Consider the following 25,794-nt stretch of genomic DNA (forward strand, 5'->3'; position numbering starts at 1 on the left):
TAATTATTTTCTTCATACATAACATATTTTTTCCATATCACTAAAAAAATGAACAAGCGGTTCAAACTGGGTTGACATGTCTCCAATTCAAAAGTTATGGGGTGAATCAAACATATGTACTATGAACTTCTTCCACAATTCAGCATGTAATCAGACATAGGTAACCATAACTTCTTTTAAATTCCAGCAAGTTATCACAGTACTCAGAACTTAGTTTAACCTTCTAGAATAAATAAGCCCCCTTCTCAACAAATAAGAACTTATTTTTTTCAGAGGAACATTTATTTTTCGGCAAAGTTCCAACAAACAAATGCGTCCAAAAGGAAAGTTATTTGGCGCTTCCAAGCCAACGCTTGTAATTATGCAAGCTTGGAGATCTATACCGTCCACTAAAATTGGGTTCACTAAATGGTCTTCTAACAAAAAATAAAATCAACATTTCAAATATTTTAACAAAAAATATCATTTTTAGTTTTAAAATTTATTTATTTTTATATATTAATAATTTCTTTATATATTCCTTTAAATTCTATTTCAAAGATAAATTATTAAGGCCGTATTTTTACATGTGAGTCCGTCGAATTGTTCCTAATTTAGAAACCGTGTCCCTCTAATTCCAGTGCTCACTCCCTTTTGTGCCTCTCTCTCTCTCTCGCACATTCCCATATGAAATGGGATCCATGCTCCCATGAGAGGAGTTGGGGCGAGGCTGTATATCCTGAAACCTCTGAGTTGGGTGGCGTTTATCTTGACCAGTGTTCTTGCTCTGCTCTTTCTCTTCTTCCAAAACCAAAGCCCACACCAGAGCAGTCTTCTCTCTCTTGGCCTTCAACCACCACTCATGGCTACTTCTCACTCTAGGAGGCTTGGGTTGGTGTTATGGCTTCATGGGTTGGGTGATAATGGCCCTGCCAACGTTCCCATTAAGTCCTTCTTCTCTTCCATCCCTGAATTTTCCCATGCCAAATGGCTCTTCCCCTCTGCCCCTTCCGTGCCAGTCTCTTGTAACTGTGTGTCCTCTCTCTCTCTCTCTCTCTCTCTCTCTCTCTCTCTATCTGCAAAGACAACACAATTCTATATGTAATTCTAATTGATGAGTATTTTCGTAATAATCGTCAAATAAACTTCTTGGTATTTCTAGATTCAATAATCTTCATCATCATTTTACTTGGTATTTGTTGTTTGGATTATCATTTAACTTGTTCATAGCTGCTGAACTTGCTGTAAATGAAATTGGGCATTTTATAATAGGTGGTTGATGGAAATTAGGATTAAATGGAGTGCCCTAGAGCGATGTTGGAGTGCACTATTTGAGTAATGCTGGTGCAGATTTTGATTCCTTGTTTTTGTACGATGAATTGTGGGCTTTGAGTCTTTTACTGAATTAAGTGCCTGCTGTTGCTTAATTGGACTGTCACATTTTCTTTCTAATGTTTTTTTACCCTTTGAGTCATTTCTTTCTTTCTTTTTCCTTTTTTTCTTTCATTTTATTATTATTATTAGTATTAAGTTTTTCATTTTGACGGTGGAAAGTGGGCCCTTTTATTTCAATCGACCCAACCATAAAATATTTGGGAAACTATCGCTCTCAGGTTCCCTCACTGTAGTGATCATTTTATGTAGACTTTTGAGCTCTTTTGTTGATTTATTTTACTACGTGAGATATTTTTATTTGCCAACTTGGATTATACGTTGAGTTTCAATATTTAAATATTACATTTTTCATTCTATTTTGAGGTATATACTAGTTCAGAGCAGTGTCAAATGAATTTCTATGTTCTATACTTTTTCAGGAATTACCAATGTTGTACCTTAGTGGATTTAACTTTTGTGTTTCTACATTTTCGTTTATGTGTAGGATATGCTAGTCAAAAGTGTTGTCAAATAAATTTCTGAGTTCTATTGTTTCTTTTACCGTACTTTAGGGGGGTAAAAGCTATTTAGAATAGAACTTCTGTTATCGTTATATTTTCTTCAAATAGTGCTTGAAGCTATTGATTAGGGGATGCTAGGATATTAAAATGCTATAATCATTTCAGTTGTGTTGGATAAGCTATAACTTTTGTTAATCAATCTTCCATGCTATTCTCTAAACATTTACTTTTAGTTTCTATATCTTATTGTGATTGTTTTGGGGTTGGTGCAAACAACTACTTCAAGAACTTAATCACATCGGTCTATTTTGTAAATGGTAAAGGAACCATGTATGACCCCAATGTTTGAAATATGCATTATAGATCAAGCTGGTATGATGAGTTAATTCTTCAATTATCCAGATTATAATTCAAAAATTTTTCAGAGTTGCTAGGCCCAGGAAGGGGTCTTTATACATTTGACACATTATTGTGATCCTGAAAGGCTCCAAAACATTTTAATATAACTTTTTACCTTTTTAAAGAGTTCTATTGTTGACAGATTTAGTTCTTAGAATCTTATTTACGCAAAGGTTAACCGTACTATTATTTTATCTGGAATGAGTTTTGTTGACACATTTCTTCTACAATTCTTACGAGGGAAATTTATATACTTCGGGATGAACCAGATGCCATGAGACATCCTTAATCCTTGGGCATTTCATTTTCCTAATTTTTTGCAGGAGGAACCTTCAAGGTGTATTATATGCCGGCTGGTTAGATATGCTATTTCAGTAGTCCACTTTTACATATGCATGTTGTAATCAAATAGCCTTATGTTGATGAATCCACTGTGGAACTAGTTGCAGGTAGTTGAGACCTGAAAGGATTCATGAAAATATTACCTGACGAAGGTTAATCAGGACATGGATGATATGTTTATGATTCTTACAATAAATATTTGTCAGGGGAGTTGACAACCACCATAGTTTACGGTCTGTGCAAATATTCATTAATTTCTTATCTGTTTTTTATATGAAGGATGTTTGTATGGCAACCTATTATGGTTCTCTGTTCGGATGGAACAGATCTTGGACGGTGCATGAGTGCAAAGACTAAAGACACACCGAATATGGATTTAAGATATGTGGTCACTTCTCTATGCCTGATAGGTTGGATCATGGACAGCGATGGAGAGCAGGACATGGGCCTTATTTTTCTATTTTGTCCTCTGTCTTTGTAATATTTCTTGTGGCTTGAGAACTTTGATAGGCGTTCCCTTGCCTTCTATAATTTTTCATTTGTGGCTTCCTTCAGATGACGGCATTGATGATTGGTTATGGATTCAGTGAAGCATTTGCTATCATATTGGGCGTGGATCCAATGCTCCACCTTTTGTTTGATAATGATATATTGATTTTATGCGATGCCTAAGATGAGGAGGCCGACAATTTAGCTTTATAATCTGATGTTGGGAAAAGTAATGTGATATATGTTTGGATGGACTTTGCAAGGTCATTGTATGAAGGTTTTGTTGGGGAGCAGGTCTCATTGCAAGCATATAAGCAAGGATTACTTATATGTTTTGGCAAGCCTCAGAAGGGATGGCTTTTTTCCTTTGTCAGATCAATTCTTTGGGTTATTACTATAAGTGCTGTCTTCTAGATGGTCTATTCTAGATTCCTCTGTTGGTGGGGGACTAGTTGGATAAGTTACAGTGCTAGTTACTTTTTAGACACAAGGAGACCGATGCTTAAGTTGATTTGGTTTCATCCTTGATTTATATTGAAAGATGACGGTTGTTGGGATCATGATAATAAAGAAATTTAATGACTTTATCCTTGATTTAAATTGAAAGATGATGTTTGTTGGGATCAAGATAGTAAAGAAGTTTAATGACTTACTTTGATGGCCTGGCATTTCTGAGTTGTGAATGATAGAGAAAGCCTGAGGCAGGGATATGAGATTATGGGGGTAACCAACTGTGGGCTATACTGGTGGAGTACAACTAGATTTTAGGGGGCTACAAGCTTGGGGTTTGTAAAAAGGTAAAGGTTTTGCATGCAACTGTTGGTTTGGGGATAATTTGAAATGTTAATAGATAGGGGTTTCTGTTTAGATTCTATTTATGCTCTTTGTTTAGGTATTATTCATGGATGATGTGGTTCTAGAGTTTATTTTGCACTTCTAGCAGGGATAGGAAAGGAATAGATTGCCATTTTGGAGGATGTGTGCTTCCTATGTGACCCTTATTAATATCAGGCTAAGCGATTGGGGCTATATTAGAGGAATAGAGTTAGACTTTAGGAGGGGGACAAGGTCAGTGATTGTAACAAGGTAGAGGTTTTCGTAACTATGGGTGTGGGGATGATTGTCTTGGTCTTAGATTTTTGCGGTTGTTTGGGACAGTAGTGTACATGATAGCTTAGGTTTCAGATACATATCAAAAAAGAAAGATAGCTTAGGTTTCAGAATGATTTGAAATTTTAATGGATAGGTTTAGGGAGAATGGGTCTCTATAGTTTATTTTTGTATTTCTGAGAATGGGATTCTATATTTTATTTTTGCATTTCTAGCATCAACAGGAAAGGGATAGATTGACAGGAGTCTTGTTTGGAGGATGTGTGCTGCTTATGTGTTGCAGAATGTGGATGGTTTGGCAATATGAGATGTGACCCTTTTGCACAATAATAACCAGAGTGAGGACTCTGTGATATGTGTAGAGGCAAAGGACACTGTAAATGTGCAAAGGGGATTATGTTGTTTTTTCAATCTTTTTCAGAATCTTGTGTGTTGCACCATGAATCTCTGATTGTCCTCATCTCTTCTTGGCTTGCGGATTCCTTTCGAAGGTTGGATTCTCTTCAGGTGTTGATCAATATAAATCTTTTGGGGGATTTGGAGGGATAATGTAGCCTTGTGAGGGAGGATCACATCAATGAACATTATCCATTTGGTGCTTTAGGGTTTGTGTTAGATGTTTATGGTATGTGCACAGGGAATAGAAGGCAATAGTGAGAACAAAGTTGCAGTATTAGCATCAGGGAAATGGGGGCTATCTCCCTAATCAGTACTTGAAGCCTAATTTGATTGTTTTATGGGAACTAGATCCTGGTTAGGTACGGGTTACTTGGTCCTCGTGAACAATTTCATGGATGTAGGCAATGTGGTCATTTTCGAGGTTCCCCCCTGGCATGTCCTTTATTATTATTATGGGATGTATTTGCATGATCTGCATTGTTCTGTGAATTTATAGGCATGCATGTTTTACCATACTTTATTTTTTGTCCCAACAAATAATATTAACTTCTAAATAGCATGTATATTTAATCATGAGCTTTTCTTTTCTCATGCTTGTAAAATCTCATTCACGTTTTAGCTGATTCCACATTTGGAAGTAAAACTTGGTTGTAAGCGGTCTTTCATATTAATTGTGCTCTCTTGCTGTTGTTTTTTCCATCCATTTGGCACATACGCTTATTGGAGCAATCTAAAATACATTTTTCCTGTATTCTTTTTTTTTTTTTTACTTCTTCAAATTCAAACTTTAATAAGCATAATTGTTAGCTTTGCTTTTATAGATGGTGCTGTAATGCCCTCTTGGTTTGACATCTATGAGATACCGGTGACTGCTGTAAGTAGTCTCTCTCTCTCTCTCTCTCTTCTTTTTCAGATGTTCTTCAAATATTTATTCTTTGTTAAAAAGCATTTATAAATTTTAGTTTCCATGTTAAGAGAGTTTTGAATTAAGAGAGTTTTGTTGATCTCCTTTTCATTAATATTGTTTTAGGAGTCCCCTAAAGATGAAGAAGGGGTTGTTAGAGCCGTGAGAAATGTGCATGCATTGATAGATAAGGAGGTTTCTGTTGGTATTAGCCCAGATAACATATTTGTTTGTGGATTTAGTCAAGGAGGTATGCTCATATATCAATTTATATGGTTATTATTGAGCCTTGAAAATGATATACCTATCAATCATAACTTTCCGGCTATTAATTTTCAGGCGCATTGACCTTGGCAAGTGTGTTGCTGTATCCAAAAACTCTAGGTGGCGGTACAGTCTTTAGTGGATGGGTTCCATTTAATTCTTCAATTCTAGAGAAAATTTCTCCAGAGGCCAAAAGGGTACTAGTTTTGAGTTGACCAACATTTTTTTTGAGTTTTTCTTAGAATATTGTCTTTTGGAATATGTTTCTTTAGAAGAAGGGGATGATGTCATAGTTTTTCATTGTATACATGCATGGATTTATGAGTTGTCGACTCAAACTACCAATATTATGAGTATGTTAAACTTGATCCTTCAATTTATGCATTGATTTTTGAGTTTTCGACTCAAACTACCAATATTATGAGTATGTTAAAATTGATCCTCCAATTTACAACAGCATCTTCCCATCTTTCAATATGAGCATAAGCTCCCTAAATTAGTTGATAATAAGAGTGATATAAGATTTCTTCGTATCACTTTTGCTCAGATGAGATGGGTAGTGTTTTTCGTTAGTTTCAGGTGTTTATGTATAATCACAAATCGCTAATCGTAAGCAACCTTATGCAAAGCATCACCATGTTTTTGCTGTAGAAAGACTTATGGCTTATTAAGAAGGGTGAGGGCCTTAAACTTTCCCTTAACTCATCACATATCTGGGTAAAAGGCTTGGGTTATGTTGGGTAGGCAGCCAACATAAAACTTTGCCAAAACTTATCATGAATCTTAAAATCTGCTTATGGTAGGGTGTTTTCCAGAAGCAATGTGCTGAGATATGAGGACTTATGGCCTCATTGAGGGTATGACCCTTAATAGAGCTAATGGCGGATCAGGATTCGTGTAGCAGACCCCAATTAGTTGGGAAAAAGCTTTGACGATGATGATGATGAACCTTAAAAGTGATGTTGTTTTTTATTCTCTTCCTTTTCTCCTGAATCGTTTGTTCCCTTAGTTTTATTCTCTCCCTTAGTTTTCCTTCAAATGTGGTCAGAAATATTTATAGTTCACAAGCTTAAGCGAGTATTCTTTGGTTCAAGTGTAGACTATAAAAGCGTTACGGGAAGCTTAAAAGGACATGGATAGAAGTAGTGAGAAATGATATGGTGTCTTATAGTCTTACTGAGAGTATGGCTCTTGATAGAGCAGAATGGCAGAACAAGATTCATATAGCCTACCCCAGATTGTTGGGATAAGGCTTGGATGCTGATGATGAAGCCTAATAGAGTATTCTACATCAATTTGGTAGTATTCAAGGTCTTTAACGTTCAAGAAGGCACGCCTCATTTGGAATTGATAATTAACAAACCACTTGAGTTCAAATATCATATACATAAGTTATCTTTATCCAGATTCATTTCCTTGTCTGATCTGGCAGTAGTTGGCGTTCATCAATATTAACTCATTCAAAGCTTGTTTGAGTTATTACTCTAATTTTTTGTCTTATTGATTCACCAAGAGGCTCTTTAAAACTTGACATCCTGGAAATATGGGTTGCTCCTTATTCCAGGTCAGATACATTCTTAGCAGGTTAGGTAATGAATGCACTCTCTTTGCTATGTGTAGCCTTGCAACATTGCGTAGTATTGAAATACTGAATGTAAAGTGATTATTAATAATGTTAATTTTATTTATTCGCTTCTAATTTAAATGCTTATAAATTTTTAAAATCATTTAATAACATATAAAACAACACACATGGACTGATAATTGATTGTCTAGAATTTATATATTGTGTAATAAAAAAAGGTTGAGAGGGGAAGGGGAGGGGGATGAGGGGGGCTACGACTTGTTCCTTCTTCTACTCTTTCGGGTTGCTTCGAGGAACTTCTGTGTAATGGTAAAAGATGTTGGAGGAACTCGAACTGTAGCAGACGATGGAGACGCTCTTGGGATAGAAGATGATGGATGCACTCTTGGGGCGGCGCTTGGTGAAGACTGACCGAGGATGCACTCAATGGTACGTTAAGTTGCCAATACATCGGGGTGGCTTGGAGTACTAGGCAGCTCTCTTGAATTACCCGATGGAGTGACAGATCCTAAAGGCAGTGTAGACACAACTCTGTCATCATCAACATCAAGGCGTGCATCCAACAATTCGAGAGCCTCTATGTCATCATCAAAGTGATCGTCTTCAAGATGAGAGTCTCAATTCTTACATTTCACTTTGTAGTTCGCTCGCAATCTACTCAACAGTCTGTCATTGTAATGAACATGCACCAATGATTCGGAATGATCCGCATTCAACCGATTTTGTTTAACATTGTGTATGTAGCTATACGTGCTCTAACATCTCTCTGCATATGAGGAATTAACACTTTGTGACAATACCTTCACCGCAATTGCATGCAATTCTGAAGTACCACCATCATACATGTCCCACCATGACACTGCTTCCATAGAACCCTTATCAACAATAGATAGGGAGACAGCGAAAACCCCTCTATTCCCAAGAAATCGCCAATTTGTTGCCGCAGCTTCCTCGTTCCATATCATCTAGAATCGGTACATCAAGGACTGTGTGGTAACATGCATAAACTTCTGGGTCCTGGTGGGGCTTCATCATCCTTTCACCCCCAGGTGCTGGTGTAGCCAACCACTCTCGTGAATAATACTTAGGACTGAGAAGGAATGCCAAACAATGCAACCGAAGATTTGATCGGTTCCAATGAGCCACGGCCAAAGTCTTCACCCTCTGAAATAACACAAGATCGTCATATAGGGCCACCACAATTTCCCCCAACATAGTATCCACGCACTCGTATGCATCTCCCACGACAACCCTGTTGCTATTTACAAACTTTATAGTCTTCCATTTTGACCTTGTAAAAGACAATATCAATTTATTCATCTTCTAGTATTCGTCGTCCATGATAGTATCATGAACGATACTATGTTGATTATCTGATGTGCCTCATTTCAAACCTTCCCACTCACTACCCAACACTAAAGACGTCAAGGCAACTCTCACTTCCATCAATCTCCTCAACATGATATAGTGATACTAAAACCTCATCTTCTCAGCCTTAAAAATTTCTAAGTTAGAATGGGTCCGAAAAATGTACAGGCATCTTGTATGATTATGAATGTACTTTACGACTGCCTTTGCATGCTTACATTGTTTACGAACGAAAGCAAAAGATGGATTTTTCTTATTTTTGTCAACAATATCCTTCATTAGTAGACTCAAAGTATGAGCCAAGCAACCCGACCAAAAAATGTGAGAATGACGACGTTGAATTATTGCACCTTCACCTTTGCAATTGGCCACATTGTCAGTTACGACTTGAACCACATTTTATGGTTCAATCGACTCTATGGCTTTCAAAAGGATATCAGCAATCACTTGGCTAGTCTTTTCAACTGATGAAGGGGCGAGTTGGTGTTCCAGTGCTAGCTTTGCCAACCACGTTCTCCCCTAGATGATACACAAACACATGTCGATGCCACCATCTTTCCTTCATGCACAACATGCAGCCTTGTAGCTACGACACTGCCTATAGGCCCCTATATTGCACACTATCATCGCTTGAGCTTGAGAAAACCCAAACTCTTCTAATGGCTAAACAATCTACGTAGTGACACCTGACTCTTCCTAAATGGTATTGAAGTACTCCTAATGTTTAAAAAGTCTACCCAGTGACACCTGACCCACTCACCCCTTCAATACTTCAGAAACTTGATTCAAAATATGTTAGAATCACGATTCTACACAGCAACATATCTAGATACCACATATGTCAGAAACTCAAATCAAGTGATATCGGAAACTCGATTCCACTATTGTAATTCTCGGTCTCAAACCAGCATGGATCTCTGATCGATATACTTCAGAAACTTGATTCCAAATATGTTAGAAACACGATTCTATAGATGATGGAAACTCGATTCCAAATATGTTAGAGTCATGATTCCATAAATGATGGAAACTCGATTCTGCATATGTTGGAAACTCGATTCCATATATGATGGAAACTTGATTCCGCATATGTCGGAAACTCGATTCCATAGATGACAAAAACTCGATTCCGCATATTAATGAAACTCGACACTTGGAGTGTCGAACCCAAGGGGATGGGAATCTCGATTCCAAGGAGGCCAAAATCTCGATTCCATATCTGGATGAAACTTTGACCTATTCCAATGGATACTCGATTCCTGAAAATTAGGAATCTCGTTCCCAGCGATTCCTATTGTACGGACAACGATTCCTGCAACGGGAAACTTCTGGCCAGGTGCGATTCCGCGATTCTGGTTCCTGAAACGATTCAGGTTCCCAGGCGTTTCCAACAACTATGATATAAGCCAAGGAAATAATGGTCATATTTAGTTTATTTGGCTATTTTCATAACACATATATCTCTATATGATCCCATGGTGTGATGATTGAATAACCATTGCCCTCGCCATCTGTTTAGAGATTTGCATGCTTCATGTCTATCTTCTAGGATTTAGAATTTAACACACCAATCCTGGTTTGGAAAGGTGTTGAGTTTTCTTCAGATCCCTTCGTTCCAATAAATCAGATCCAAATTTCAACATATTTTAAAAGGGGCTACTCAAAAATACCAATGTATTTTATTAGGAGGAAAGAATTCACTCCTAGCCATGGGTTTGTTGACTTCTTGCTGCCTTGCTTCCATGAGATTACAATGATTCCTTTGGTTCAAGCTCACATATTTTCCTATTACAAGAAATGTCATGCCTAGCCAGGTAGGCGATGCATGCTGGCCTTGGCGTACCATATGATAGCAGGCTACACAACCTGAATTCCTACTTCCTAAACCTACAACCTACCCCAAATCCAGCGATATTTTCTCGTACAGTTCCCATTGACATTCACCCCCCTAAACCTTATATCATCAAAGACAAATGTTCCTACTGTGAAACACTGCCCAACAAATACATATTAACACCTTGTAATGTTTTATGATCCTACCTTTCATCTCCACTAGTTTTGATGGCTGGCTTGCCCAATTTACGGAGCTTGTCTTCTAAACTCCGCCACTAGACTGTAGCTGACTCCTTTAATTTTAGCTTTAACAAACCTGATTTTTCTGGCCTCATGCATATTGTACCAGTCATGGTAGTCTTGTATACTAGTAAACCAGTCTAAAAGAGGTGGAGGATCCATTCTTTCATAGAAATCAACATCCTCGAGGCAAATTATAGTTGCTCTATCATCATGATCATCGTGATCATCATCATCATCACACGTTGAGTTAGGTAAAATTTTTCTAGGGTTTAATTTAAGTCAAATCTTAGGGATAACTTGAGCTTTAGTGTAGCTTTTGAGCTAGTTTGTTAGTGTTTGGGGAGGTATGACTAGAGTTGATGGAAAATTTTGAATGAGTGACGATTTTAGTTGTGGGGAATCGTAGTTGGGGATGTGTCACACAAGAAGGGAAAGAAGCCGCTAACTTGTTCAGGAGACCCTTTCAGTCTTAAGCAAGTGTTGTGGAATCACTCTCTACAAAAAGAGTTGGGGAATCTCCCATTTAAAGCTGGCCTCTCACTACAATTAAAAACCCAAATTTTATTTTTAAAACAATTTACTTCTTGGCTAATGACATGTACATCAATTTATAGTGGTTCCTGAATTCCAATCTACCCATATTTGGACTTATAAACAATCAAGAAAGCTTTCTAATCAAACTTAAAGCAAATTCTACTCCATGTAGTATAGAACGTTAGTTCCTAGAGAGACTAACTTCAAATCCATTACAACTAGGAAATAATAGAAGAAAGGTATGCTGTTAATTTGGGAATCCACGAAATAATGAAACCAAATCCTAATCTACTCTAATAAGCTTTCTAATCAAACTTAAAGATAGTTCTAATCCATGTAGGAAAGAACATTAAGCTCTCTAGGAGACTAACTTTTAGTTCCTAGAGAGACTAACGTCAAACCCATTACAACTAGGAAATAATGGAAGAAAGGTATTCTATTAATTTGGGAATCCATTAAATAATGAAACCAAATCCTAATATACTCTAATTGGAACCACATGGTCGTTTACTTTTCCTAGGAGGTCCTTATACGGATTCACACCCCAACTTGTGTTTCTTTTGTTTAATGTGGGGTCCTTTATGGGCCCCTCCTTGACACGCCATCTCTTGGCTCTCTTGGGCTTGGGTGCTATGCCATCAATATGGGTAGAGAAAAATCGGTGGATTTTCCATAACACTGAATTCATATTATCAAGTGTTACTGATCATATCAAGTCCATGGTTATCTCTTGGGCTCTATAACTTGAAAAGAGTTTTTAGCTACTCATCCTTATTGGGGTTTTTATGGTCTTTAAAGTCAGTGGGAGCACGTAAATATAAACTATAGTGGATTATACACTTCAGTGGGTATATGTGTTAGCTGACTGACTTAGGGTTAGGTAGTCTATGGCCTAGGTCATGTCTTAAAGCCTTACCCCTAGGCAATAAGGCCCTACCAAAAAGAGTTTTCAGTGTGTCATCTCTTGTTGAGGTTGGCAAGATGCCCAAGGATGGTTTGTGGGCTAGAAGATCTGTGTGGTATCATGTGTGCAAATGTAGCTATGTGAGAGCTGGCTAAATCCTCAACAAACTTCTGTATGGTATATACACATGACAACTGCATTATCGGTAAGCAACCCTAAAAAGGGATACGTGTACATGGGCCTAGAGAGAGTCCCCCTTGCATAATAGTGATATGTGTGTGTGACTTGCTCTTAAGGTAGTAAACTTGTAATTCACATTCTAGGATTGTGGGTCTACTATTTATTGGCCAACTTTTGAAGAGCCAATCATGAGCCCCTGCATGAGACTATGGGTCATGGGTCTCGTTGGGTCGGTTTGAGAAGATAGTTAAGGATCATGGTGATTGGGTTGGGTGGATTGCCTTGATAGTCTCTTATCTTGACCCATTAGTACCAATCCACTTATAAATATTTTATTTTTCAGTGAGAAATATTTATGTGAATTTTAGAATTTTTGTAGAACTTCAAAAATTAATTTCAGCTGTAAATTCCGTAAAAAGGGTATATCCAAAAATTATGGTTGCGTGGAGGGGCATGTGTGGGGCCCTTGGATTCAGCCCCACATGTGTGCCACACTACATGGGTGGGGCATGGAGCCCATGGGGGGCCCACACCTCCCACATGGGGTGGCATGCCTCCCTCTTATTTTTAAGTTTTATTTCATTAAAAAGGTTGTTTTAAGTTATGGAAATGTTTTTTTAAAAAGAGATGATGTCCTTTTTTTGTGGGAGTTAGTTTTGGATAATATTATATGATCATATCTTTATCTTTATCTTTGAATTCCTACAATCTTGAGAGATATGGGAATTCTAGAAGATTAAATTTAGATGGGTCTTATTCTAGTTTGACTAGAAGTGGATATGGGTAAAAGATTAAAGGGATAAGGTTCCTAGCAGTGTTCTAAATAACGGCAGGCAGCGCGGCTTGGGGGGGGGTTCCTGGCCACCCAACGCCTAGGCGGTGGCCCAGATAGAATAAGAAGGGTAGGTGGAAGGGTAGGTGGTATCTGATCGAATTGTTTTAAGGTCCAGATTTTATATAAAAACTAAAACATGCATACTGAGGCATATAACACATTAATAATGCATAACATTTAATCCATCCATTGTCCATGATCCATACACTTCATACCATTAGTGCATAGTCCATACACAGTAAAAAAAATGGATATTGAGGCAAGGTCCAAAGTATTTGAGATTTGGAGAGTTAGTTAATGATACATTAAGAAAAATAGGAAAATATAATTCAACATACAAGATTTTCAAATTCAGCCATCAACTCATCATCAAGAAAAGGAAAAAAATAACACAGTCCATAGTCCACATATAATCCATGACTCTATACTCCATAGTCCATAGATACACATAAGAGGAGGAAAAGAAAAAGGAAATAAATATATACTTGAAAACTTAAAAGAGTCTTCAGTCATCTTCATAAAAAGTAGGGTCATATGCATCGGAGTCGAGCCTATCATCATCAGAATCATCTTCCTCCTCAACATAATGGTCGTCCTCCTTTGTTTATTATGAATCTGCCTGTGCTTTCTCCTCTTCCTCCGCCACCCTCGTCCTCTATGAAGCTGATCTAGAGGTCCTAAGAGGGTCGGCTCCTCTTCCTTAGTCATCCATGACCATGTCCCATCTCAATCCTTCATGCCCCTCGACCTCATCATCGTCAACCAATCACTGCATGGCATTGTCCATATGTTTTATTCTAAGGGGTTCTCTCTTATCCCTCTTCGTAAACCTCTTCTTCAAGTGTCAATTGAACTTCACATAAACTAGGTCATTTAACCTCTTTGATTCAAGCTTGTTTCTTTTCTTTGTATTAATCTATATGAAAATGATAAACACATACAATAAAATCAAATGAAACTAATTAATATCACAATTGACATAGTAATCAGTAATTATTAATACAAATTAGTAAACTGTAAAGTAATAAAATAACTTATGCTCCTAGCTGGACGAGGTAGTTGTTAGATTCAAGATCTGAAATGCAACTTTTGTAAGTTTGGAGCACTACACCCATGTTGGCTCTACCAGTTGGCTACAAATTGATTATAAATTACGATTATATATGAAACATAAAAAACAAACAACAAAAATGAAACTTGAACTTGAAGACTGGGTTAAGTATATTATTATTACCTGGATCAATTTTGTTCCTTTTTCTTATCGTCATTGTACTCCCAAAAGATTTCAATGCGCAGTTGTAAATTCTTAATTCATCAGCGCATATAATGTCTTGGATATCCTGATTAGGGACTAACATATCTGGACACTTACTAAATCCAGTCATAATGGTGTCATTTCTCTGTATATTCTTATTAGCATAATAAAAAGCTGGGTTCAAATAATAACCAACTACATGCAACAGTCGATGTAGTTGCCTATCCCACTTCTTATCAATAATCTCTCAAACTAGCTCATAGAGGCTCTCATCATTACCCAAATTATGGGCTATCTCTCTCATGCAACTTTTCATTGCCTCATATATGAAGCCCTTGGAGAGCTTGTCACTGTCAACCATATGAAGGACATTTACAAGAGGAAAAAATACCTTAAGAATGCCATTGACCCCTTGCCAAAAGGCGTTAGGACAATATTTCTCTCTTTCTTCCCTTTCTGATCCTTGGCCTACTTGCATGCTCTCCAATCATCAGAGGTGAACATCTGCCTCAACTAGAATCTCTTCAAATGTATGCTATGTAGACATAGGTCGTCATCATCATCAGAGCATTTTCCTAACTATTTGGGGTTGGCTATACAAATCCTGGTCCGCCTTCAGTATTCATAGAAAGTGTTATATTGGCTGCCAACCTAACATAACCCGCTTACTTTACCTAAGCTTCAGACGAGTTAAGGGAAAGTTTAAGATCCTCACCCTTCTTAGGCCACTATGTAAAAATAGATTCCAGGCAGCAAATCTCGTGGCCCCCAGCCTCACAATTTCCTCTGTCTTTGTAAATTTGCGCATCATGCTAAGGGTGAGGTGTGGTTATAAATGTTATTTGTAGCTAACCTAGAGCCTCAGGCATGTGGTATATGTTGTGTGCTGCGTATGGTGTCCAAAAAATATAATGGTAAGCTAGGCGCAACAAATTAGCGACAACGTTAGGAGCAACAGTATTTGTTACAACCTGTATAACATGTTTCTCGCCAACCTCCTTGATGCCCTTCTCAAACACTTTAAATATGTAATGGGCATCATGGCTTAGTAGAGCGAAAAAAACAATCCCGAAAGGACAATTCACCAACAAATGCATCTGACTTCTTCTCTCCTTGTCACTCCAAGTATCAGTCATTATAGACATCCCATATTGGGCTTATGCATCCTTTTGCGACTCCACAATCTCCCTTGTGATATTCACCTCTTTTTTCAAAAGAGGCTGAAAGCTCATATGGGTTTGGGAGCTTCAACCCAGGTCGAAATTGTCCAATTGCCTCTATGAAGGTGTAGAAGGTTCTTAGGAGGGCGACATTAAAAGGGATGCCTGCCTCGTAAAACCACCATGCAATATATTGAGCAGTTCTCTCTCATACTCTCTTCTTTTTTTATTCTATTTCATGGTCATTTGCTTCTTGGTTTTCTCACCTGCAACCTCAGGGTCAGGCGGGGATAAAAAAGAAATCCATAGGCCCGTTAACCTGAGGTCTTTTAGGTCCCCCCCACCCCTAGATCCAATTGCAACTCCCTTTCCTTTCTTAGACTGGGACATAGCAAACTGCTTCACCTCATCACGCTTGTCATTATCATAAATACAATGCATGCCTCTTTATTTTCTTTTTTATTTGTACTTTATGCATATAATTTTTAATCTCCTCCCTAATCGTATCAGAAACTTTTTTATAAGGGGCAGTATCCCTTCTTATACTGGCAAGATGTTTCTTGAACCGGTTTATACCCCCATTTATATCCTTCTCACAATAATTACATGTTATACATTTTTATATAAAGGATTCGGGTTATAGTCGTATTTCCAACTCAGATCACCACTTCTATTAAAACCCAAAGAAGACATCTCAAAATAGCAAAAGCAATTTGAAATACAAAGTTTTTTCTATTGACCTTGATTGCTTGATATTCAAACTTCCACTTTTGAGATGTCTCTCAATATCACGTGCTTCCAAAAAACTCTCTAATAAGTTTAAAAAGATGTTGAAAGCAAATCCAAACTAAAAGGATGATGTTTGGATTATTTTTCGAAACTTTGACAATTCCGTCGATCTTATATAAATTGCAAATTTCACTTTTGTGTTGTTTATCTCTTTCTAAATGTCATAAATGGGGTTTAGGTTTAGGTTGTGAGAGAACCTAACCCCCTCCCTCTCCCCCTCCCTTGGCCCTTTTCGCTCCTTAATTTAGACAAAAGAAGATGAAAATGCATTTTTGTCCCCGGCCGGACGGATGCCTTAGGTGGCCACCCAGGGCTAGGCGATGGGGTGGGCATCCGCCTAGGTGGGCACCTGAGGAGCCCCCACTCGGGGGTGTTGCCTAGGCTTGGACTTGGGCTTTGTGCCCAACCCCCTTGCCCGCCTAAGCGCTAGGCGGGCTGTTCTTTAAATCACTGGTCCCTGATGTTCCTCCCTAAATCATGATGGCTTATTCATAGGATGGATTCTCAAATTTAAATCTCACTTACTCCATAGATTTCCTAAATCCTACTGGTCATGATGAGTCACAATTGGATAGGCATACCTAGGGCCCTTGACGCCTTTATAAGGGAGGGTTCCCCCTTCAATCTGTACACAATGTTCGAGCCCCTCTCTATCTCTCTTGATTCTCTCTCCACACCCCATTCTCACTTTCATCTTTCTAGCTCTCTCTCTCTCCCCCTTCTCTATCTAAGTGCATGCCAACCCCTTAAAAATCAAGGGGTGGCACCGCCCACCCACAAGGGCGAGAAAAAGGGGGGCACACCAAGCCCTAAATTTGTAAAGGGGAGGTGCCACCTGGTGGCATGCCCCATAGAATTAAAAAGGGGTGAGAGGTATTGCCTAAAGAAGCGTTTTGGCTTAGAAAATTCAGCGACGCTAATAGGATAAGAGTGCGCCATCAATCAGAAATCAAATGTGGGCTATACTGAGTCCTATGGGGTTAACCCTAGGCATATTCAAGTAAGTGTTCCCGGCTGTTTACTTTTATTTTTCAGTCATAAGTGTGTTTAATTAAATTTTTAAGATCATTATGTATGTTTAAATTTTTAGTAGAAGCTTGTTTTTCAATCCTGGATTACTTGATAGTGAAAACGAAATCCTAGGTTGTATTTAGGGCAGTGTTAGAAACACCGGCCGGTTAGAATCGAAACCGGCCGGTTAGATCGGAGCCGCTAGGGCCCCAATTCCGGTTAGGACCGGTTTGGAGTGTATAATATCATAAGGTACACCCCTTAAAATGTCCAAACACCGGCCGGTTAGGGGTTGAACCGGCCGTGTTTTTGTCTAACCAGCTAGTTTTCTGCTAACCGGACCGGTTAGCTAATAAATTGGGTGTTTTTTACAAATAACGGTTATGTGACTATAACAGTATTATTTTGAAATAGTGGCCACTATATGTAGTCGACACCCATTTTTTATTGTATAGTACCTTTTTTTATTTGTTTTCCTACCAGTTTTTGGCTTTTTTCATGCCTTATCACTGTGAATCACTATCTAATGTCTATAAAACAAGAAATTTGGTTTGAAACATCGAAAAAAAAAGAGTTCATTGGGGTTGAAATGGCGGATTTTCACGGGTTTTGAAAATTTCTGCCATTCTTTCAATAATCTCTTTAAAAGCGAATGGTTCTGGATGATATTTGGGGGGTTTGATAGACAACTGAAGCATTTACTAGATTTGTGTTTCAATTTGTTCAAGCAATGAAAGATTGTGGGTTGATTTTGGCCCGAAATGCTGCTGCTCAAAGAACCTGTGTTCGATCCAAAAACGCAGATTTTTTCATCAATTTATTGGTCGTTCTTTATCAAATTGAGTTGTGGATTTTGATCATCAAGGCCTCATCTATCAAATAAAATAGGTATGTTTATTTATGATTGAGTAAATTTTTTTATATGAATTTTTTTTTTGCATGATGTCATGAAAATTTCGTAGATCTGAAATTTCATCCATTTTTTCAATTAAATAAGAAATACTGAATATTTTTTATGAGATTTGGTACGTTTAGAAGATGATCTAAGCCTTACAATGCATGAGACTTGATTTGTTCGATTATCTAAACATTGGGGATCGTTTCTTGCTTGAAATGTTGCTCGATTTTAGGGGTTTTTGAGAATCAATTTTTCTAAAAAAATTATTTTGCTTAATAAAATTATGTTCTTTGATGAATATGGGAAGTGTTTTTATATTTTGCTTAATAAAGTTTTTGATAAAATTATGTTTTTTGATAAAACTATGTTTTTTGATCAATATGACAAAAAAATCAATTCTTCTTTTTTTAATGTTATATTGTTTTTCTAACAAAAATAAAAGAAGTGGATGATAATGTCGCTCAATCTTTTGCTCGATTTTTTTTTGCTCTAATTTTTTAATTAATTTTTTTTAATTGCATGATGTAGTTCTATTTGTAATAATGGAAATGGGACATTTTGGTTTTTTAAGTGCATGAAAAATTTTTGATTGCCTTCTTTTCAATGAAACACTACACCATTTCCTTGTATGTGCTTGGGCTTCTCAAATTTGTTTTCTTAAGGTAAATGTAGGTAATAAAATAAATACACTAAATCTATGTTTTTCTTTATTTTTTATTTTTATTTTTTTTAAGGGATTTTTTACCCTTTTTTTTTAAAAAAAATCTATCGGACCGGTTAGTCTGCTTTCAATTCTAACCGCTCCCGGCCCCATGTCCGGTTAACTGTTTCGGTTCAATTTTGCGAACACTGATTTAGGGTTTTATTTCTTCTTTACAGCTGTGTATTGTGGCGCTTCTACATGGAATTCATATTGATTAATAAAATAAAAAGAGAATTTTTATACTTCCTTGAATTCCACATAGCCACTCAATCCTTGGACCTGGTAAGTTAGTGGGCTATCATCATCTGAACTAGCCTTAGGGGTTTCTGCATATCCGCTATATGGAGGCCACTGCCAAAAGGAAGGATCAAACTTAAACTTTCATGGGTGCTCTTTTGGAAACCCATGGCCAGCCCGAATTGGTTGGGTATCTAGAAACCATTTTGGGAAGTCCCTTCTCTCCTCAAGGCTCAATGGCTGTCGGACATTACCCTTGCTGAGACACTTGTACTCCTGGATGGTCTATGAAGCTTGAAGAGCTAGGCTCGCAGTTTTTAGTGGAAGCTGGCTCTCAAAATGTCATTGCATGGGTTACCCAAGTCTTGTCATGTCCTCGGATACTCCATCGCTTTTTGCCATTATTGCAGAATTGTGATCTGCCATTCTGATCTCCTTTGGACATATTTGGAGGGAAGCTAATTAAGCTGCCAGTGCTTTAGCTATATTGGAGTTTCTCGCCCCAATCTGTTTGTGAAAAGATCAGTGGATGATTGATCCTAACATTCTCCCTCCTTTTCATAGGGAAATGTTTTAACAAACTCTTGCATCATATGCATTTTTTGTATGCGGAGAATTGTACATCCTCATTTATCAATAGAAAAAGCCATTGATTGGAAAAAAAAAGTCATGTACTTTCCTGTGTTATGTTCTCTGCCTCTATAATATGGTCATCATTTTTTCTCATAATCTGCTAGGACTTAGATGTATGATTTGGTCTGAGTTTAGGCTCATCAATTATCCACATATGGAAGTAGGATTTGCACTTCAAGAGCATTTGGAGGATCTCCCTTATTGAATGCTTAAGGTGCAGCTGATGGGCTCCTGTTTTGTGGATCCTCATAAGTAATAATTTTGTAATATGTTTAGGGATGAGTTCTCTCCTCTCTTCTCTTTGTGATTTGTGGTCCAGCCATCACTGCCTACACAATAGAAAAGTGAGTATTCGTAATTCATATACAGCTATTACAAAGCTCCCAAGCTGGATGAGACGATGCTGCATGAATGTATGGGAGAGATTCCCTAGACGGAGCACAATAAGATAACCATCAAGGAATAAAATATTCTTTTGAAAATGTGAATAGCCATCGTCTCAGAAATTTTGTTCTATAGAGTCTGCAATATTATGAAGTATGAAAATGGGTTAGCATGTTTATTTGATGCTCAATTTGACGTATTTGCAAGTATTCAAAAGTCGTAGACTTGCATTATGTTCAAAGAGCTGTGATTTGATAGTGGATTTGATAGGTTTCTCTGTCATCTACAGACACCAATTTTATGGTCTCATGGAATGGCTGATAAAACGGTACTCTTTGAAGCTGGGCAGGCTGCTCCTCCGTTCCTAGAACAAGCTGGTATCAGTTGCGAATTCAAGGTCTCTCTCTCTCTCTCTCTCATGTGCACAGCTACACAACACACATACCTTCGCAAGTAATTGGCATGTATTTGTGGTGGGTTTGCAGGCATATCCAGATCTTGGACATTCCATTACTGCTGAAGAGCTGAGTTCATTAGGGTCGTGGATCAAGTCTCACTTGCAAAGTTCTTCATAAGACCTATTGGCCTCCATTTTGGGTCTATAAGGTTGTCAGGTAATGCATTTTGGGTTGCAAGCCCAGCTCCTTTAAAATTTGTAGATCTCTGCTTAAGTTGTCATTGAGACCTATTTCAGCCACTGCCTCGCTCAAGAAACTATGGCCTATAATTTCAAGTGTTGCAACCTCAAGGAAATATCTCTTTCCCTCTCTCTCTCTCTCTCTCTCAACCACCCCCCCCCCCCCCCAACTTCGAATCCCTAAGATGCTGAAATGTTGTCCGACTTTAAATCTTAGGTGAATCCATGCACCTAAGGTGGAGTCATTCTTTTGGTAAGTGTTTTAACTTTGGGAGGCCAACCAACTGTAAATTGAACAGCCATGGTTTGGACTGGTTTTGTCCTTGCAAGAGTCTACAGCTCTGGATTGTTTGTCATACTTATGGGGGAGACGGAAACTGGCCAAGACTTCCTGGCACATCATATGTCCAAATAACCTGGGAAAGCATATAAAAAGTAGAAGGATGAAGAGGGTGAAAACCATACAGCGGTACTAGACCCTCAACAGAAATATGCAGAACACCATTCCCCGTCAATCCATGGGGGTCGGTCCATAGGTTTTAAAGAGAACCTAAGACAATGAACCAGGAGTCCTACCATCACTGTTATTGGTGGTGAACACCTAAGAAAATGTGTCCTTGTAGTTGAAGTATGAGGCTGAAGTGACTCCTTGTTTGATCTCTCTCATGGTGGGAGCACTCTACTCGAAGAAAGTTGCCACCTTCTTCAGAATGAAAGTGCATCTTCTGTTTTTCTTTGATTTCATAATGTGCCTCACATCTGCAGAGCTTATCCACATTAGTAGTCTCTAACAAGGGTTGAACTGAGTGTACCATTCTCAGCTTCCAAACAATCAGATATTAAAGTATTAGCTATGCTACATACATCTTGAGTTTCACTATTTCCGGGTCGACTCCCATATTCTACCTACTCTAAATTCTTTTTTGAGGATTCTCTCTTCCGTAAAATCTCTCAATAAGAAGACCGAATCCAATTAGCTACACAATCCGTTGAAGTCTCTCTCTTTGAAGGTCACATGCTCTAATCTTCTTTAGAAAGCAGGTCCCGTTTTATTTTTATGGCATATGTCCATCCCTTAACTGTAGCTTAATAACAAGGAAGGAGTGTGTGACCCCTTTATCGAATTTAGAAAGTTAATGCATGTGATTTTGTCACTAAATTATTTTAGGATTTATCCTATATGTGTATGTTACTCTAAATTTCGTTTTCAGGGTTCTATCTTCCCTAAAATCTCTTCATTTAGCTATATTATGCCCTAAAATCCCTCGTATATTGTAGGCCCTTTCTATACATAAAGTTCCCCTTTATTCTTGCTACATGTGTCGCCATTGAACTGTGGCTTAATAATGACATAGATATGGTATAGAGAGATATCACAAGCCAGCCAAAGAAGGCTAGGCCTGGTCAAAGCATCCTACCCAAAGGATCCTACCCCGTTCAGCATCTTAAAGCTCAATCATGCCAGGACTTTGAGGGGGGGACCCAGGCCCTGGAAGAGTAGGGAGCTTTGTTAGAGATAACAATGGGTCGATCCTTATTACGCACACTATGGTCTGCTAGCCTCTCTAACAATGGGTGCATCCTTATTACTCAATGTGGGGGGTGGCTTAGTGATCCAAGGCCTCAGGCTGTAAGAGGACTGCTGGGTTCGTTTGATAATGGAGGCAGACTCAATTAACTTGATACAGTGAGGAAGTGACTGGCAACCATGTCCATGGAGGTTAATCAATTTCTTAGATGAAATAAGACAATGAATTGGTAACATAGATAGGTCTTTGTTCACTCCTGTTGAGACATGAACGAGGCAGCCGATGCTCTTGCTAGGGATGGAGTTTTGAAACTTACACTTAACTGTTATCAAGCTTTGAGTTTTGATATTGTTCCTTATTATGGTTCTGCAGAATCTATTCCTTATCATAGCTATGTAAAATCTACTGTACAGATTCATTTTTGTGCACAAATAGAAATACACTTGTAATCAATTCTGATTACATTAATTAGTTGATTAAAAACAAAAGAGAGTGTTTCCACATGTGAGCTGATGCACTACAATAATGTTGTCTCTGTCGTCTTATGAAAATTGACTACGGAGATGTTAGCTCAACTTGCAAGATAGTAGATGGGGATGACCAGTACAAGGAGGCGCTGAGCACCAGAGCCATTTCAGCAGGGGCATTTCAACATGATTAGCAAAAAGTTCCAAGCTTCCTTTCCCTCCGAATTTTAACTCCTTGCAGTAGAGCCATTTCAGTATGATTAGTAGATACATTTTCTCAAGGTCCTACATGGCAAAAAACCACATTGCCTCCGCTATCACGGCATACACCACCCACCTTTGCCAAACCTGGATTTCCTAAAGATGAGCCATCCGAACTCAATTTGAAACACCCTGTCAATGGTGGCTGCCAAGTACATCTAGGTCTAATCTTAATGAAATTGAAAGTGATAAGCTTAGCCAAATTCAACTCAACGTCCACCTCAGAAACACTTGAACCTTTCCTAGTAATTCTAAACCAGCTCCACACCCTAAACAAAATTCTATTATTTATCCCTTGAATCTCTGATGATACTCCTTCAAATTTCTATTCATTTCCAACCACAACTCTCATATAATAGCTGCCCGAAAAATGTCCCAGATCATGCCGCTTACTTTTGCATCTCGCTTGAGAAGGTCGAGGATGTCTTTATGAGAATCATGAGAATTAGGACAAACCATAGAAACACCTATTTTTTGCATTGCTCAACACTAAATATGATAAGAGAAAGGACAATGTAGAAATCGATGGTCTCTGTTTTCCTCATTATTTTTGCAAAATAGGTGTACATGAGCTAAGATTTTCCCTCTCTTCTTAATAATGAAAGGTTGGAGCTTTTCCTTGTGTCAGTACCCATATAAAGGCCTGCATCTTATGTGGTACTCACCACTTCCAAATTACCTTCAAATTAGCCTGGCTCCATCTAAACCGATCATGAAAAAGAATGGAGTAAGTTGACTTGACCGAGAAGATATCATCATATTTGAATTCCCATACCGATTCATCCTCCATAGTACTAGATTTATGAATTCCCTCCATAACCTTCAACAATTCCAAGATTTGTTCAGCAACAATGTAAGGAATTCTATTGTAAAGGCAATTGACATTCCAAAAATTTGAGTTCTCATTCCATTCACACATCTCCCTCACCTTTGCCATGGCTGAGCTATTCTTTGAAACGAACCTGGATGTTGATATTTAAAAGTAATATCAAGGGCCCATTTATGATGCTAGAAAAGGATATTGTCACCTTTCCAAACTGACCACCTTGCATGCCTTTTATAAACGAGTGCAAAGATAAAATGGATTTCCAAACATGAGATTGATGTAAACTATTACGGCCCCTAGCAATCAAATTATTTGAAGGGTCCACACCATCCTTGACAACTAACACCTTTTTTCATAGTTGTTGCTCATTATACATTGCCTGCCACCAACACATGGCAATTAATGCTTGGTTAACTAACTTCTATTTTCGGATACCCACGCCACTTTCCTTTTTAGGAGTACATACGTTTTGCCAATTCACCAAATGATACTTCCTTCTTCATTGGAACTCCAAAAAAAATTCCTTTGCTCAATTGTTTTTATGATATTTCTAGGCACAAGGAGTAAGGACATTTGCTAAATACAGAGATTGGAAAGAGAACATTTAATAAGGGAAGAGACGCAGGCTCTGCTGCTTAGTTGACTCTGCGAATGGAGTTTTGATTCATCGACTTAGGTAGAAAGAGATGGTGGGAAATGGTAGCACTGGCGATAGAAAGGATTTTGTCGGGCTTATTCTAAGGATCAGATGGTGAAAATGGCATGATTTTGTTTCCATTACGAGTTGCAGACCAACACCACCGGGAGTTGTTCAGAGTTGGATTCTACCTTGGATGTAAATTTGCAAGCTCAGTTGTTATGAGCTGAAAGCCTGTATTACGAGCAAGTTTCTCACCATTTTTGTTCAGCTTAATGTTCTGACAATTTTTGAGGGCGAGGGGTTAATTCATTAATGCTCTTTATAAAGCTTGAACACTGCCAGCTGCGAATTTTGCAATGGTGCCCTGTGATCTTGAGAATTATTGCTGTGTGCCGTAAAATTCAATACCAACAAAAGTTATTGAGTTTTAGGAATAAAATTTAAAGCTCCGAGTTTTATCTCTGGTTGTCATGTTCTTTTGTTGATTATGTTTGTCAATGGAGGAGCAAGGCTCGCTACCCAATGTTGGTAACCTTCCAAATACTTCAATCTGCACGGCATACTTTGGCTTCCTTTAAGAAAACCCTTCGCACCACCACCACCATGATTTCTTCCGAATCTCCTCGCTACTAAAGCAGCCCCAAACAGCATTAGCCCATTTATGAAAAGAAGAAAAAGGGCAAAAAAATACAAGAGAACTTCTTATCTTTATCTTCATCACCATGTGAGAGAAAGATAAAAGAGTGGAGAATGGTTTCATAACACTGGTTTCTGCTATTTTTGCCCTTCAAAAAATTAGAAAAGTGAGAGAGAGAGAGGATCCAGGCCCAGGTTACCTGAGATGAAATTCCAGTGCACACCATCCATTGAGATGGACCGTGCAGATCCAAGGGCCCGCACTATGATATATGTGAACAAGATCACAAAAGAAAAAGTAGTTTGCAATGGAACACTTAACGAAAATTAGATCTTGGTTGTACGTTCGCATCCAACCAAATTGAAACTTGAATGCAAATGTGGGCCGGCACGAAGTAGGAAGCAGTAGAAACTGTCTTTTTTTTTTATAGAAATTCCGAACTTTATTAATTAGATATTAAAAGG

At 38.1% G+C, this 25,794-nt stretch overlaps 1 protein-coding gene across 6 annotated transcripts; it reads left to right on the forward strand.

Moving 5' to 3' along the window:
* The first annotated feature begins 550 nt into the window (after positions 1-550).
* Positions 551-25,153, forward strand: LOC18424907 (putative carboxylesterase Os04g0669500). 6 transcript variants are annotated; one of them, XR_016043151.1, is made up of 8 exons: positions 551-1,010; positions 5,435-5,487; positions 5,644-5,767; positions 5,857-5,978; positions 18,282-18,366; positions 20,623-20,730; positions 20,819-20,947; positions 24,608-25,153. XR_016043151.1 is itself a non-coding variant. In XM_006829479.4 (7 exons), the coding sequence occupies exons 1-6, from the start codon at positions 689-691 to the stop codon at positions 20,906-20,908; spliced, it is 819 nt and encodes a 272-aa protein (XP_006829542.2). In that variant the 5' UTR covers positions 551-688; the 3' UTR covers positions 20,909-20,947; positions 24,608-25,153. The 6 variants fall into 6 exon arrangements, 4 of the variants coding, with proteins under 4 accessions (XP_006829542.2, XP_020517442.2, XP_088706234.1 ...); XR_016043152.1 differs by having other exon boundaries at positions 18,207-18,366; positions 24,608-25,019; XM_006829479.4 differs by lacking the exon at positions 18,282-18,366.
* The last annotated feature ends 641 nt before the right edge of the window (positions 25,154-25,794 follow it).

The sequence above is a fragment of the Amborella trichopoda genome, chromosome 10 (assembly GCF_054954075.1).
Source record: "Amborella trichopoda isolate Santa Cruz 75 chromosome 10, AtrichopodaSantaCruz75HAP2 v2.0, whole genome shotgun sequence".
Classification (NCBI taxonomy): Eukaryota; Viridiplantae; Streptophyta; class Magnoliopsida; order Amborellales; family Amborellaceae; genus Amborella; species Amborella trichopoda.

Excerpts from the sequence above, each read along its gene's own strand:
- LOC18424907 (XM_006829479.4), top strand. The coding sequence starts at position 689 with ATGAGAGGAGTTGGGGCGAGGCTGTATATCCTGAAACCTCTGAGTTGG. Across the intron at positions 5,768-5,856 it reads TTGTGGATTTAGTCAAGGAG|GCGCATTGACCTTGGCAAGT; the intron begins GTATGCTCATAT and ends ATTAATTTTCAG. Across the intron at positions 20,731-20,818 it reads GTATCAGTTGCGAATTCAAG|GCATATCCAGATCTTGGACA; the intron begins GTCTCTCTCTCT and ends GTGGGTTTGCAG.